Source organism: Corvus kubaryi, unplaced genomic scaffold (genome assembly GCF_017639235.1).
Source record: "Corvus kubaryi isolate FWS band 111438036 unplaced genomic scaffold, C.kubaryi_AGA036_p1.0 37284, whole genome shotgun sequence".
Lineage (NCBI taxonomy): Eukaryota > Metazoa > Chordata > Aves > Passeriformes > Corvidae > Corvus > Corvus kubaryi.
The window spans coordinates 6,902,478-6,917,002 of record NW_024581088.1 but is presented as its reverse complement, the minus strand read 5'-3'; the positions used below and the strand labels follow the sequence as shown (position 1 = coordinate 6,917,002).

The window sequence follows — 14,525 nt, the reverse complement described above, 5'->3', positions numbered from 1 at the left end:
CGATCCCCCTCCCCCAGCCTTCCTCTCCAGCTTTAGCAGGCGCCGCACTCGAAGAGTTACGGCGTGGGGGTGGGGTAGCAGGGAGGAGCCCCCCCCTCCCAGCCTGCGGGATTGGAGGGCGCCGTGCTCGGAGACTTACGGCCACGGGTGGGTGGGGGGAGGCCCCCCCGCTTCATCCCTGGAATCAGCGAGCGCCTCACTTGGAGCATTACGGCAGTCCCCCCGCCCTGTCCTCGGGATTGGCGAGCGCCGCGCTCGGAGCATTACGGCGGCGGGATTTGAGGGGGAGGCGGGCAGAGCCCCCCCCCCCCCTTGGATTGGTGTGCGCCGCGCTCGGAGCATTACGGCCCCCCCCCTCCGCCGTCCCCGGTATCGGCGGGCGCCGCTCGGGGCGCCGCCGCCGCCGCCGCGCCCGCAGCGGAGCTGTCCGCGGTGCTGACCGCCGCCGGCCATGGGCCCGCCGCCCGCGCTGCTCCTGCCGCTCCTCGCCGCGCTGCTCCGCGCTCCGGTACACGGTAAGCGCCGGCCGACACCCCGGGTCACCCCCGCCGCGCACACCGACCACCCTTTCGGTACCGGGTGGTCTCAACCCGTCTCCGTCGCCGCTAAACTTTGCCAACTCGTGCTCGCCCCTCGGTGCGGAGGGGAGGCTCCCCGTTTCCCCCCGTTGAACCGAGAACTCCCCTCCCCGTTATCCGCCCCACCGCCACCCCCTCCGGGGACGCGCACAGCGCTTTGCAGCCGGGCTGGTGCAACGCCGCCCCCGGCAGGCTCCGGCGGCAGCCCCTCTGCCGGTGTTACCGGCGGGAGTGGGGCGAGCATCGCTGCACCGGGGGCTGGGCAGGCACGGCGGGACCCGCTCCCGCGGTCACCGAGCCCTTCGAGCCACCCTCGAGCTGGCTATACCGTGACCCGGTCCCTCCGTGCGGTCCCCACGGCCGGGTGGGGGGCACTGGGGGCATTTGGTTCTTTCCCCCTCTCCTCCCGCTTGGGGTGACCCCTCCAGCTCTGCGGGGGACACGGGGGACGCAGGGGTGGCGAGTGTTGGCTCTTGCCAAGGAGAGCAGCCAACACCCAGCTCGGCTCCTTGGCTCTGGCACCCATAGGGCACCGGAAGCCTCGATGCTTCGCGGCTCTGCTGCCCCAAAAATAGGATTGGGGACCCTCCAAGGCTTGGGGAGACCTGTCAGGGATTGGGGTGCCCTGGAGCACTGTGGCCATGCACGGGGCGATGGGCGGGTCGTGGTCCAGCCCTGCTGGCCCCGGTGGGATGCGGGATGTGGGCACCGGCTGCAGGCAGCAGCCGTGCAGGGAGTTACATAAACTCCCCATCTGGCAGCGGAGCCCAGCCGGGGAAGGGCGCCGTGGCCCTGCGCCCGCTGCTATTCCCAGCTCGCTCTGCCACCTGGGGCTGCTGCCACAGCCTTCTTCCTTGGGAAAGGGAGGGGATGGGGACAGCAAGTGGGGCAATGCCATGGCATCCCCATCTCCTGCCCTGCCGGGGGGGCAGCAAAGCTGGAATGGGAGGTCCATGTCGCTGGCTCTGTCCTGGGAGCAGGGCCCTGGGCAGGGCAGGTTTCCCCCAAGGGAGGCTGGTGCTTACTGTGTCAGTTCAATAATTTCTAATGAGCAATTACGTCTAGTCAGTCCCCTAATTTCTGAATATCAATAAAGTTAATTAAACACTGCATGTGCATTTCCCAGAGTCTTAAAAGTAGGGATGCCCTGGGAGGTGCTGAGCTTTTCCCAGGCCTGGAACCCATGGGGTCCTGTCCACCCTGTATCCCTCCACCATGTGCTGGGAGCTGCCTGTGTGGCTCATGCCCCAAGCTCCCAATCCTCCATCAGGCAGGGCTCCCTGGGAGCACCGCGGGTTCCATGCAGCACTGCCACGCTCAGTGTCACTGTGGCCTTGACTTGGCATCGATGGGCTGGTGCTTGATGGGTATGAAGCCATGGGTTTGAGGGACATGGGGACAGGGAGTCTTAGACCCCTCATCCAGGATGGGGAGCTTGGTGATGTGCTCCGTGGTGGCAATACAGAGTATGATCCTATCTGTCTCCTGCCCCAACTGTGGGTCACCACCAGCCCCTGGTGTCCACAGGGGTTTGCCCCAGCAGAAAGAGGGGTCTGGACCCCATGGCACTGATGCAGCTGAGGAGTATGGTGCCAGGCACAGTTCCATCAGCCCCAGCCCACTGCAGCCCCTCTCCCCAGCTGTCCAAATCCATGGAAGGCCAGGCTTTTTTTGTGGGTGTCATCTTAGCCACACTGGAAGGAGCTCCTTGTAATTTGGGCTCCTGGCAGCCTGGGGTAAAGGGAAGCAGCACAGGCTGTGGTAAGGGGTACAGGGCCTGGCCGTGCCCCCATGAGCTGTGCCACGGCATCCAGCATCAGCCAGAAGCACTGTGCCCACAGGGGTGATGTATTTGGGGGACACGGTGCCCTGGGCATGTGGGTGCTGGCTGGGGTCTCAGTGTGAGGGGGGGAGCTGGGGAAGGAGGCAGGCGCCTGCTCCGGTAATTAACGGCGCGTGTGCTTGTGCCCTGCGTGCCTCGGAGGAGTTCGTCACCGCCACGCTGCCGTGCCGCCAGGCCAGGATTATCTGGATAATACTCTTAAGCCAGGGAGTGGGAGGGCACGGTCGTCCCGCGGGGATGTGGGGCGCGGGCTGAGCCAACCACCCCCACCATTGCCTGGGAGCCCGATTGCCGCAGGCATCGTCTGTGGGTTTGCAGTGGCAGGGATGAAATTGGCTCAGGGTGCTGTGCCAAGCAGGGCTGCCAGGCAGAGCCAGAGCAGTGGGAATGTGGGGGAAAATGGGTTGCAAAGAAGCTTGGGCAAGGACACAACAAGGGCACCCCCAGGCCTGGTTTGGAGCAGCAGAGAACCCCCCACTTCTATGGTGCTGGTGGGACCCCCAGGTTGGCACTGGGCTCCTGGGGCTGTCACTCTCTCTATGCAGCCCCTGCCGGAGTAGGGACTGTGGCTGACCCTGGCTGTGGGGTCCTCTGGGAGCACCAACAGCCCCCAGGGGAGGTGGATGAAGTTGTGTCTCCAGCGGCTCTGACGGGAGAGGATAATTTCGCCTCCAATCAATTCTTTAAATGCGCACAATTGAAAGATTGCCTCTGAAAGCTGCCTATAAGCAGGGAGGTAATGGATTCCCTCCAGTTGCAGGCAAGAGCTCGGGAGTGGCAGCACCCCTTCCTCCTGCTGCTGGGGAGATGGGGACAACCGGAGGACCAGCATGCTCCCACCATGAGCATCCTCGGGTGGGTGAAGGGGCTGCCTGGAGCCCTCAGAGGCAGCTGGGGATGCCTCTATCTGCCTGGCTGACTGCCAGCCTGCACTGTGCTGAGACCTGGCACTGCTCATCACATCCTCCGAGGTGCCAGGGGGTCCCGTTGGCCAAGGCTGGGGATCTGCTCGGCCCCCAGCCTGCAGGAGAAGTGGCAGCGGCCAGCCCGCACGCTTGCTGTGCCAGTAGGAATTATTACATATATAATTTAAATGCAGTAACGAGCTGTGCTGAAGGGATCAAATATTAATCAGCTGCAAGAGCGCTGCTCTGACCCTGTGAAAATGGAGAGAGGTGTTTGAAACGCCAAATCAGCCAGTGCTTGGCGATGAGCGGTGCTGGGCGATGAGCGAGGTGATGCTTGGGCAGGGCAGGCTCTGGTAGTCCCCAGAGGCCCTGGGGAGTGGCAGCAAGGGAAAATGTTGGCTGTAAAATCAGCCCTCAGTGGCTTCCAGAACTGGATGGTTCATCCTCTAGGAAAAGCAGTGCTGGAGCAGGGTGTGGGGCTGGCTGGGAGGGACACAGTGCTGGGGACAGCTGAGATGCTGGCTCTGGCAGGAGCAGGTGGCGATGGGAGGGAATGGTGTCTGCAGGAAGTATGACATGGCTGAGCAGCCCAACGCGGAGCCCGACAAGCAGCTCTCGCTCGCCTCCCGCAACCGATTCCAATTGCTGTCTCTGGCAGTGGGCGGAGGGAAGGGGAGACGGGAGCTGGGTGGGCAGCGTGGCCCTGCTCGCCCTGCCTGACTCCCGCCCACTCTGGGCAGGCATCCCCAGCACCCAGGGGTGCCCCGAGGGCTGAATGCCCCCCTGCCACCCAGAGGGGTGAGCTGTGCTGGGTCCCGGGGAGACCAGAGCTTGCACAGAGCCCCACGGGGGCCTGGCACCTACATCATGTGGCGTGGTACTGAGCGGGTACTGCCCAGCAGTGGGGTATCCATCACAGGAAAGCCTGGGGGAGAGGCTGATTTGGGTGCTGTCAGCCCAGGGAGGGGGGACATGGCACAGCACAGTGCTTGGGTCTGAAATAGCAGCAGACATACAATTTATCACCGCTGCTGCCACGCAGGGAAATTGCTGTAGAAACCCATTAGCTCCGCAGGGAGAATGGGGAAGGGGGATTACATGTGCTGTGGGTGGCGAGGAGGGGACAAGGGCCCCATTGGCATCCACCAGGTGGGGAGGGAAGAAAGCCCCGGGGATGGGCACCCAGCTGGCCGCTGGGTTCTGCCCTCATGCCCACCCCGTGCCGGTGGTGCTCGGGGCGCTCGGTGTGTCAGCCGGCACTCGGCCGCCGCGATGCTCCAGGGAACCGGTTGCGGTGATGTGACATGTGTCAGCGGGTAAATGACTGTTCAATTCAAGGAGAATTGCAAAACATACAAGGTCAAACGCTTCCCCGCCAGCGCTGCCATGAATATTAAAGCCGAGCTCCTCCGATAGCTGCCAGGGCTGGCGGCCGCACTCGCCAGCGGTGTCCCCAGGCACCAGGGCAGCCCCTTGGGTCCCTGCTCCAGCTGCTCTAACAGGCTCAGCTTGGCCGTGGGCATCTGGGGTCACTGGCAGTGCCAGGGTGGAGGTAGCCATGTAGCAGGATGTGGATGCCAGTATAGCTGCCAGCTGGCCACGCTGGGTGCCAGTGGTTTGTCTGCGTGGCAGCGGTGACAGCTGGGTGGCAGGGGAGCTGGCTACACAGTCCTGCCTGTGCCCACCCGCCCCTGCCTGCACCCTCACACCATCTGTGCGCTCCTGCCTGCATCTGCCCACCCACGCCTGCCTGCATCCCGACAATGCCTGCATTCCCATGCTGCCTACACCTGCCCACCCACCACCTGCACCCACCTGTATTCTCTGCCTGCTCCTGCCCACGCTGCCTTCACACCTGGAAGCAAGCCCTGTTCCCTGCCTGGGGTCCCCAGGGCCACCAGGGCAGAGGACAGGTAGGGATCTGGCATCAATAGGGTGTGCTCCCTCTCCTGTTCCTGTTGTGGAGGCTGGGGGTGGTCCAGGGGGCTGGGGGCTGTGGGACAGGGAGGCTGTGGGTGGGGGAGCATGGTGTCAGCTGCCTGACAGCTCATTCATCACAGCTGCCGGCCCTGGCCATAGGGGCAAAGCCAGATTAGATTTTAAATTGGAAAATAAACCTAGAGTCTGGTGAGGCCCAGCCCCTGTCCTCACCCCGTGCCAGGCACATGGCTACCTGCACCTCCCCCTTTCCTCCATCCTACAGATGGGGAAACTGAGGCACGGAACACCACTGTGCGCTGTGATGCTCCTGGGGCCACCAAGGGCCCTGCCCTGTCCCCTCCCTGAGCTGGGCACTCTGTTATTGCTTTCTTGGCGGGCAGCATCGATCGGTGCTCCCTGGGTGGCTGCGTGCCGCCTTATTTATTTATTTGTGACAGCAGGCGGCATCGATTCCCGCCGGGGGGGGCCTCCGCCTGCCACAGCCGGATTAGTCTCTGGCATCTCCCAGCTGCTGTTAATAAACTCCCACCCGACAAAGCCAATGGGAGGGATTAGGACCCCCTCTCCGCTGTGGCCGTGGGCACGTGGCCAGCTTGCCGAGGGACCCCGACAGGCACATGGCTACTGGGGACTTGACAGCCCCTTTGCCCACCCTGAGTTTGGCGGGGTGGCTGCTGGGTGCCAGGGCCCAGAGGGGTGTGTGCTGGGTAGCCAGCCCCATGTCAGCAGTCCCTGGTCACCTTGGGGACATGGGAGGGACATAGCTGTGGCACTGGAGATAAGCTGCTTAGAGACATCTATGGAGGCAGAGGCTCTAATCCCGTGGTGTTCATGGGGCATGGGTGGCAGCAGCTGGGCACCCGCTGCCTTCCCACGGTGTCCTGAGCATCCTGTATCCCCAGCCCCAAGCATCCCCCGGTGCCAAGAGCATCCTGTGGTACCCAGAGCACCACACAGAGCCCAGGGCAGTGCCTGGTGCCAACCCTGCCCAGCCCAGGGTGCAGAGTATCGAGATGGGACCTGTTGTAGGATCCTTGCTGTAAGGCCTGGCCTTAGCCAGTCGCCTCCATGGGGACCACTGTGCTCCCTAGTACCCCGGGCAGGTGAGATGCCCATGGAGAGGAGTGTCCAGGGGACTGGGTGGGCATCTCTAGCCCAGCCTTCACCGCATAGGGCAGTGGTGACAGCGCAGGGCCCAGCCCCGAGCACTAATCTGCTATTAAAGCCTAACAGAGATTTTGGCGCCCTTCAGTATAAACTCATTAACTTTTATGTTCTAATAAATGGATCCTATTAAAATATAATTCTGGCCTTGCTGGGGGGCAAGTGAACCTTTCGGAGCTGGTGTGGGCAGGTGTCCCTGCTGTGCCTCTGTGCCCAGGGCATTATTGTCCCAGCACGATGGCAGGGGGTCGGTGGGGACACGGGGTGGGTAGCAGGGGTGTGAGGATGCCTGCCAGCACCCAGCAGCTCCCCACTACGCTGCACACCCAAGATAATGTGTCTTAATAGTCCCTTAAAAGCAGCAGTCGCAGAGTAATTAATCTTCGCGGGGCCCTGCCCTGCTACGGATAGGGATAATTACCCGGTAATTGGCAGTATCGTGTCATCAGTGCCTGTGCACGGCGGCAAGACGTGCCCACGCACTCCCGTGGCCTCGTGCCTCACACCGGGGCCTCAGAGGGATGCTGGTGTCACCGTGGTATCCCCTCTGCCGTGGCACGGCAGGGCTGGGGGACACCGAGATGTGCCCAGCAGGAGAGGGGATGGTGCTGTGCCAGATCCGGGAGCAGGAGATGCTGGGTGACTCATTAGGGCTGATTAAATTCTCTTTTATTTTTGGTCTGAAGGCTGTAAGTGGCTGGGCTGGGCATGCTGGGGATTTGCTCAGGAACTAATGTCTGGGAGGGACACGGGGCTGTGACAGGGGAATCCCTGTGGTTGTGGGTGGGAGGGGGGGGAGCATCGATGGGGTAGGGGGTTCCCTACAGACTCACACTGCTCAGGGACAGCCTGGCTGGAAAGAAGGTGAGCTCTCTGGTAGCCTGGAGGAGGGTCCAAGTGTCCAGGCTCCGGTGACATTCCTGGTGCAGCCATGGCAGTCAGGGTAATCACCTGCGTGCCTGCCCTCTGGGAATGTGCAGTCCCGGGGAAACCTCGGCACGGGATGGCCACCTCTGTGGTGAAGGATAATCAGTGATCAGGGACACCCAATCCCGGGGCTGTCTCCATCAGGGCTGGCTCAGAGGAGTGGGCACCCCTTCACATGGTACAAGCTGCAGATGTGCATTAATTAGCCAGAGCTTAATTTCCAGGGCTGCCCCAGTGAAGGGTATGCTGGGGAGAGGGTGTCACAATCCCGCTGCATGTGGCTTGTTTGCCATCCTGGTTTTGGGGGAATATTGGTGTGCAGGAAAGCGTTAGTCCTTGGAGCGGCACTCGCCCACGGTGCAGGCCTGGTCCATGGGGAGGTGTTGGTCTGCAGGGGTCTGTGGCACTGCACAAGCACCACTCCCCAGAGCTGCATCCACACCTGATACAGCATCAGCCCTTGTCCAAGCACTGGTCCAGGTGCCACTGAGGGCACAGTGTTGGTCTGTGATGAAGCATCACTCCCTGGTGCACCACCAGTCCCCCGTTCCCTGTCAGTCCCCAACAGAGCATCACTCCACACATCCCCAGCATCCCATGTTCTTTCCTCCCTCCAGGCTCCAACGGGCTGGCAAGGAAGACCGGGGAGAGTGCTGAGGTGGAGCCGACGGCGCTGCCCACGCCGGCAGAGCGGGAGGCAGAGGCTCACTTTGTGAGCACGGCGCCCACACTCAAGATCCTCAACCATCACCCGCTGCTGGAGGACCTGCTGCACGAAGCCTTCCTGAAGAAGGACTACCTGGCCCAGGCACCATTCCTGCCTGCTGGTGCTGGCCCCTTCCTCCCTGCCGATGCCCTCCAGCCGGCCCCCGGCCCCCCAGAACCCAAGCCCTCACCCCGCACCCCTGCCCTGCCCCGGCCTGCCTTCCCCACTGACCCGCTGACCACGCCAGCAGGGCGTTCCGGGCCATGGGGGGAGGCGTGGGGGGCTGTGCCGGGTGCAGACCCCTCGTGGTCCCCCTCTGGGGTGCCAGAGTCAAGCACTGCATCCCCCAGCCAGGCACCCACCACGGCTGGCACATCCCTGGCACCCCGCACCGGGGCCGCTGTGGTGCCTGGGGATGAGGAAGGGACCACCACCACCTCCACCATCACCACCACCACTGTCACCACACTGCAGGGGCCAGGTGAGCGCCAGGGAGGGAGTCAGGTGGAGCTGGGGTGAAGTGGGGCTGAGCTGGGGTCTCTTCTGTCACCAGCTCCCTGCAACCGGACGCTGGCGGGTCCCGAGGGCTGGCTGGTGTCCCCAGAGCCAACCGGTGGCCCCTATGATGGCAGCCTGGACTGCACCTACACCATCTCTGTCTACCCTGGCTATGGTGTGGAGCTCAAGGTGAGCTGAGGACTGAGGGTGGGACAGGGTGCCAAGAGCCTGCAGACAAGTGTGGCATGTTCCCTACTCTGTGCCATGGCTGTGTGTCTGTGCAGGGTGCAGCCAACACATGGTCTTGTCCCTGTCCTTGTCCCCATTCCTGTGTCCTTAAGCCAAGAGAGCTGGCTCAGGGCATTGCCTACCCTCCGGGCCCAGCACAGGGATGTGGGTACATGAGCTGGTGGGATGGATGCCCCAGGATGCTCTGTGCCCACCAGCTGCTGTGGCTGGCACCCATCACAAAGAAGTGCTGCGAGATTTAATTAACAAAGCCCTGATGGAGAAGGTGTGAGCAGTGCCAGCAGGTGCCATGCTGTGCTGCAGGGCCAGGAACACCCAGCGCCCATCTGCCAGGAGCAGAGGCTGACAGCAAATCCTGCTGTGCTGAGGCCATGTGCTGCTCCCATCAGTGGCACGTGGCCATGTGCCCCCATCTCTGCTGAAGCCACCACAGGGCAGTGCCGTGGCTTGTCGAAAGCCAGCAGTGAGCCAGAGGCAGCATCTCCACCATCAGCCCTCCTCCAGCCCACACTCACCCGTGCTGCTGCTCCTCACCATGCAGCATAGCTTAATTAACATCATTAATAGCAAATTGCTCCAGAGGGCGAGGCTGGCTGTCTGCAAGGCTGCCAGCGTGGGCCTGGCTGTGCCGTGGTGCTCTGGCAGAGCACCGGCTGGGCCCTGCTGCTCGTGGCATGGGGGATGATTTATGGCACTGCTAACCGTGTTTGAAAGGCACTGCCCCGCACAGACAAGCTCCAGTGGGCTATCGACCACAGAGAAGCCACTCAAGGACCAGCTCCGAGCCAGGCAATGCTGTGGTGGTGACACTTGTGTCCCCTGCAGGTAGAGAACATCAGCCTGGCAGAAGGGGAGACGCTGACGGTGGAGAGCACGGGAGGCCTGGAGCCCAACCTCCTGGCCAACGAGTCCTTCCTGCTGCGGGGCCAGGTCATCCGCAGCCCAGCCAACCTCCTCACCTTGCGCTTCCAGAGCCCCCGGCCCCCCAGCCCTGGCTCCTACCACTTTCACTACCAAGGTATGGGGCTCAGACCCCTCTCTACTCTCTGGGAGCTTCCTTGCCAATGTGGTGCTAATTTGGGTCGTGGCAATACACCAGCAGTTCATCTGTGTTGCTGGTGCGTTATAAGTGAGCACTGACCAGGTAATCTCTCCATGAGAGTTAATTTGCCTTAGCAATTATGGGTTCATTTAGCATCATTCTCGGCAGCCACAGACACTGTGTCACTCAGCCCTGCCACACCCAGGCATTTCTGGGGGTCTGGGGAGGCAGTTTCTGGCTTCTGAGGGACCCATTGCCGCTCACCCCTGGTAACACTGCCACCTGCCTCCAGCCTACCTGCTGAGCTGCCCCTTCCCAGCACGGCCGGCTTTCGGGGAGGTCTCCGTCAGCAGCCTGCACCCCGGTGGGGACGCCCGTTTCCGCTGCTCCACGGGATACCAACTGCAGGGCGCCCGCCGGCTCCTCTGCCGCAACGCCACCCGCCCCTTCTGGAGCGCCCGCGAGCCCCTCTGTCTCGGTAAGCACCGGGGCACCGTGGGGACACGGGACAGCTGGCACGGCACAGTCACCCACTGATGGTCCCTTTCCCACAGCGGCGTGCGGTGGGGTGGTCCGGAATGCCACAGTGGGACGCATTGTCTCGCCCGGCTTTCCCGGGAACTACAGCAACAACCTGACGTGCCACTGGCTGCTGGAGGCACCAGATGGCCACCGCCTGCACCTCCACTTCGAGAAGGTGTCACTGGCAGAGGATGATGACAGGTTTGGCTCTGGACCAAACTGAGGGGGTTGGGGGTGTGGGGTCACCCTGAGGCACAGGGCCACGTTCAAGGATGAGTGCTCTTGGCTATATCCAAGGATAGGTACCACTGGCCATATCCAAGGATGGGATCTGTCGTGGATGGGTGCCATTAGTCATATTTAAGGATGGGTGTTGCTCGCCATGGCCAAGTGTGGCTACTGTTGGCCACAGGCCATGGTCAAGGACAGGTGCTGTTGGCCATATTCAAGGAAGATAACCTCCAACCATGCCCAAGGATGGTGCTGTTGGCCATGGCCAGCACTGCACCCTGCCCTTGTCGTGCCTTGGCAGGCTCATCATCCGCAACGGCAACAACGTGGAGGCACCGCCGGTGTATGACTCCTACGAGGTGGAGTACCTGCCCATCGAGGGGCTGCTCAGCACCGGGCACCACTTCTTCGTAGAGCTCACCACCGACAGCAGCGGGGCCGCTGCGGGCATGGCACTGCGCTATGAGGGTATGGGGCTGGGGCGTAGCGGGGAACCCAAACAGCCCCGTGCCCACCCGGCCCCTGTAGACCTTTGCCCCTGTGCCCGCAGCCTTCGAGCAGGGGCATTGCTATGAGCCCTTCGTCAAGTACGGGAACTTCACGGCCAGTGACCCCCGGTACCCTGTGGGTACCACAGTGGAGTTCAGCTGCGACCCTGGCTACACGCTGGAGCAGGGCTCCACCATCATCGAGTGCGTGGACCCCAGTGACCCGCAGTGGAACGAGACAGAACCAGCGTGCCGTGGTAGGTGCTGGTGCTGGGGGTTGCTGTGGATGGGGCACGAGGGATACTGCTGTTGTGTGGATGTTGTGTGATGGAGCTGAGGGACATGGTGTGAGTTGAAGCCAACAGGGATGGAGGGTGATGGAGCTGGGATGCTGGAGTGCATACTGGAGCCAGGCATGGGCCACGATGGGTGCTGGAGTCACTGCGCCACAGTGTGTGCTTGAGCCGTAGTCACGGGGGATGGCGGGTGCCAGATCTGGGATGCTGGAGTGGGTCTTGTGGCGGGTGCCCCGTGGCAGTGCCAAACCTGGTGTGTGCCCACAGCGGTGTGCAGCGGGGAGCTGACGGACACGGCCGGAGTGGTGCTGTCACCCAACTGGCCGGAGGCGTACGGGAAGGGCCAGGACTGCATCTGGGGGCTGCACGTGGAGGAGGACAAGCGCATCATGCTGGATGTCCGCGTGTGAGTGTTGGGATGGCCCAGGATGGGGACAGTGGCGTGGGGGGTCTGTGCACTTCCTGCCCTCACTGCCCCCCTGCCCCAGGCTGCGGCTGGGCTCGGGGGACATGCTGACCTTCTATGATGGGGATGACCTGACGGCGCGGATCCTGGGCCAGTACACGGGTGCCCGTGGCCGCTTCAAGCTCTACGCATCCACTGCCGATGTCACCGTCCAGTTCCAGTCTGACCCTGGTGCCGGTGCCTTTGCCTATCGGCAGGGCTTTGTCATCCACTTCTCTGGTGAGCCCCGCAGTGGGACAGTGTCACTGGTGTCTGCAGTGTCCCCACTGCCCTGCTCATCCCTCCATGCCCACAGAGGTCCCCCGTAATGACACCTGCCCTGAGCTGCCAGACATCGCCAATGGCTGGAAGACGTCCTCACAGCCGGAGCTTCTCCATGGGACTGTGGTCACCTTCCACTGCTACCCTGGCTTCCAGCTGACCGGCACTGACCTCCTGATGTGTCACTGGGACCTGACGTGGAGTGGTGACCTGCCCTCCTGTGAGCGGGGTGAGTGATGCCCACCAGTGACCCCCTGCTCTGCGGCGCATCCCCAGCCACCATCACTATCGGTCACTCCCACCTGCAGTGACAACCTGCCGGGACCCTGGGGATGCTGAGCACAGCCGCAGGGTGGTCTCCAATCCTAAATTCCCGGTGGGAGCCACCGTGCAGTACGTCTGTGACAAGGGCTATGTCCTGGCGGGCACTGGGACCCTCACCTGCCATGACCGTGCTGCGGGGGGACCCAAGTGGAGTGACCGTCTCCCCAAGTGCATCCGTAAGTTGGACACCCCCTCCCCCGGGCATATCCCCCAAATCGGTGGCGAGCAGTGACCCCACCATACCCCTGCCCCGCAGCGGAGACGTATGAGCCCTGCCACAACCCCGGCGTGCCGGCGGGCGGGCGGCAGAACCCGGAGCGGCGGCTGTACCCGGCGGGAGCCACCCTACACTTCTCCTGCACCGCCGGCCGGGCGCTGCTGGGCGAGGGCAGCCTGCGCTGCCTGCCCGGGCACCCCTCACGCTGGAGCGGCTCCCCTCCCATCTGCAAGGCGGGTGAGAGGACCACCCCCCACCCCCGCACCCCGCCGGCACCGCTCGGCACCCCACTTCTCACCCCCGGTGTTGGTTTCTTTCTTCCCCCTCCTCCAGCCTCCTACGATGAGTTTTACAGCAACCGCAACCTGGATGGTAAGGGCAAGGGTGTGCTGGGGTGCCGGGGCATGGATGGGCACCCAGGGTGTGGCCAATGTGGGGTGTTCCCTCGGTGAGTCCCCAAATCTCCTGGACAGCTGTGGCCAAGGCCGTGCCCTCGGGGACAACGCTGGAGGGCACCAACGTTGCCATCGCTGTCTTCCTGCCCGTGCTGGTGGTAGCCCTGCTCATCGGGGGCATTTATCTCTACTTCTCCAAGTGAGTGGCCCACTGGCCCCTGTCACCCTATGATGCCCTCCTGCTGCCCACTCCAGCTGCCCTTTCCCCACAGGCTCCAGGGGAAGCCGGTCCTGCAGCTGCCCCTTGCCGGCTCCCACCCCTATGACCACATCACCGTGGAGTCGGCTTTTGACAATCCCACCTATGAGACAGGAGTAAGTACTGGCCCCCACACCCCCCATCTGGGGCTGGGCACCCCAGGGACCCTGCATCGCATAGGCCACCTGTGCCAGGGACAGGCGTGGGATGGGGTCATATGTTCCAGGAACCATGCATTAGATAGGACATCCACCCAGGAACCAGACAGGGGATGGGACATGCACGCAGAGACCACCCATGGGATGATATGTCTATCCAGGGACCATTCACTGGATGGACATCCGGTTAGGGACCACACATGGGATGGAGCATCGATCCAGGGACCACATGTGGGGTGGGATATCCATCTAGGCACCACACTTTAGTTCAGACAACCATCAGGGACCACACACACTATCTGGGATATCCATCCAGGGACCATGGACAGGATGGACACTAATCCAGGACCCACGTTTGGGATGGGACACGCATCCCCAGGGCTGTCTGTAGTCTGGGATGGGAGTCTGTCCTTATGGGATGGGAGATGCCCTATCCCTGTCCCAGGCACCCCGTTGCACTGCCGAGTGTCCAACCCCTTGCAGTCTGTTTTCTTTGCAGGACACGAGGGAATATGAGGTGTCCATCTAGGTGTGGGCAGTATGGAGCTTGGTGCCGCAGCCACCCCTCCCGGACCCCCCCGTGCCCACCGGCCCCCGGCACGGGCTGGGAACACCTCTCCCAAGGAGACTCAAGCCGAGCGCTTGGCAGGACCCACCTGGGCACCATCCACCCCCCTGCCACCCCCAATCCATCCGGACCCCCGTGGGGTCTGCCCGAGCCCCACTGTCACCCAGCCCCCCGCACTGGGCTCATGAGAGGCTGAGCCAGTGGGGGTCCCTGGACCCCATCCTGCCCCCCCGCCCGGCCCCTGAGCCAGCGAGGGCCCCTGGACTTTATCCTGTCTTTTGGGCTCCATCCTTCCCTCCAGCCCCCCGCAGGGGGAAAACAGCAGCCCCCCACAGTCCCCGCGACGGAGGAGTGACACAGGCAGGGGGAGCAGCGCTGTGGGGACCCCCAGGTAAGGACAGGGCTCCCCGGGGCTGCAGCGGGGAGGGGACGAAGCCCCGGGGGTTGGGCGAGGGGCTTGGGTGGCCATGTGTGTGCTCCCCCC

General features: G+C 63.1%; 1 protein-coding gene across 2 annotated transcripts; it reads left to right on the top strand.

Annotated features, from left to right (window-relative positions):
* Positions 1-398: 398 nt before the first annotated feature.
* Positions 399-14,519, top strand: SEZ6 (seizure related 6 homolog). Of its 2 annotated transcripts, none has more exons than XM_042026201.1 (17): positions 399-515; positions 7,979-8,548; positions 8,621-8,754; positions 9,640-9,832; positions 10,149-10,334; positions 10,411-10,579; positions 10,911-11,077; positions 11,160-11,354; positions 11,661-11,799; positions 11,882-12,078; positions 12,155-12,349; positions 12,429-12,620; positions 12,701-12,898; positions 12,995-13,033; positions 13,135-13,255; positions 13,329-13,431; positions 13,957-14,519. In XM_042026201.1, exons 1-17 carry the CDS (start codon positions 452-454, stop codon positions 13,987-13,989), a joined length of 2,895 nt encoding a protein of 964 aa, XP_041882135.1. In that variant the 5' UTR covers positions 399-451; the 3' UTR covers positions 13,990-14,519. The 2 variants fall into 2 exon arrangements, with proteins under 2 accessions (XP_041882135.1, XP_041882136.1); XM_042026202.1 differs by having other exon boundaries at positions 400-515; positions 13,973-14,519.
* The last annotated feature ends 6 nt before the right edge of the window (positions 14,520-14,525 follow it).

What these genes read in the sequence shown, in the direction of transcription:
- SEZ6 (XM_042026201.1), top strand. Translation starts at nt 452, where the DNA reads ATGGGCCCGCCGCCCGCGCTGCTCCTGCCGCTCCTCGCCGCGCTGCTC. An exon ending in GACAGAACCAGCGTGCCGTG is followed by an intron (nt 11,355 to 11,660) that starts GTAGGTGCTGGT and finishes GTGTGCCCACAG; the next exon opens with CGGTGTGCAGCGGGGAGCTG. An exon ending in CTTTGTCATCCACTTCTCTG is followed by an intron (nt 12,079 to 12,154) that starts GTGAGCCCCGCA and finishes CCATGCCCACAG; the next exon opens with AGGTCCCCCGTAATGACACC.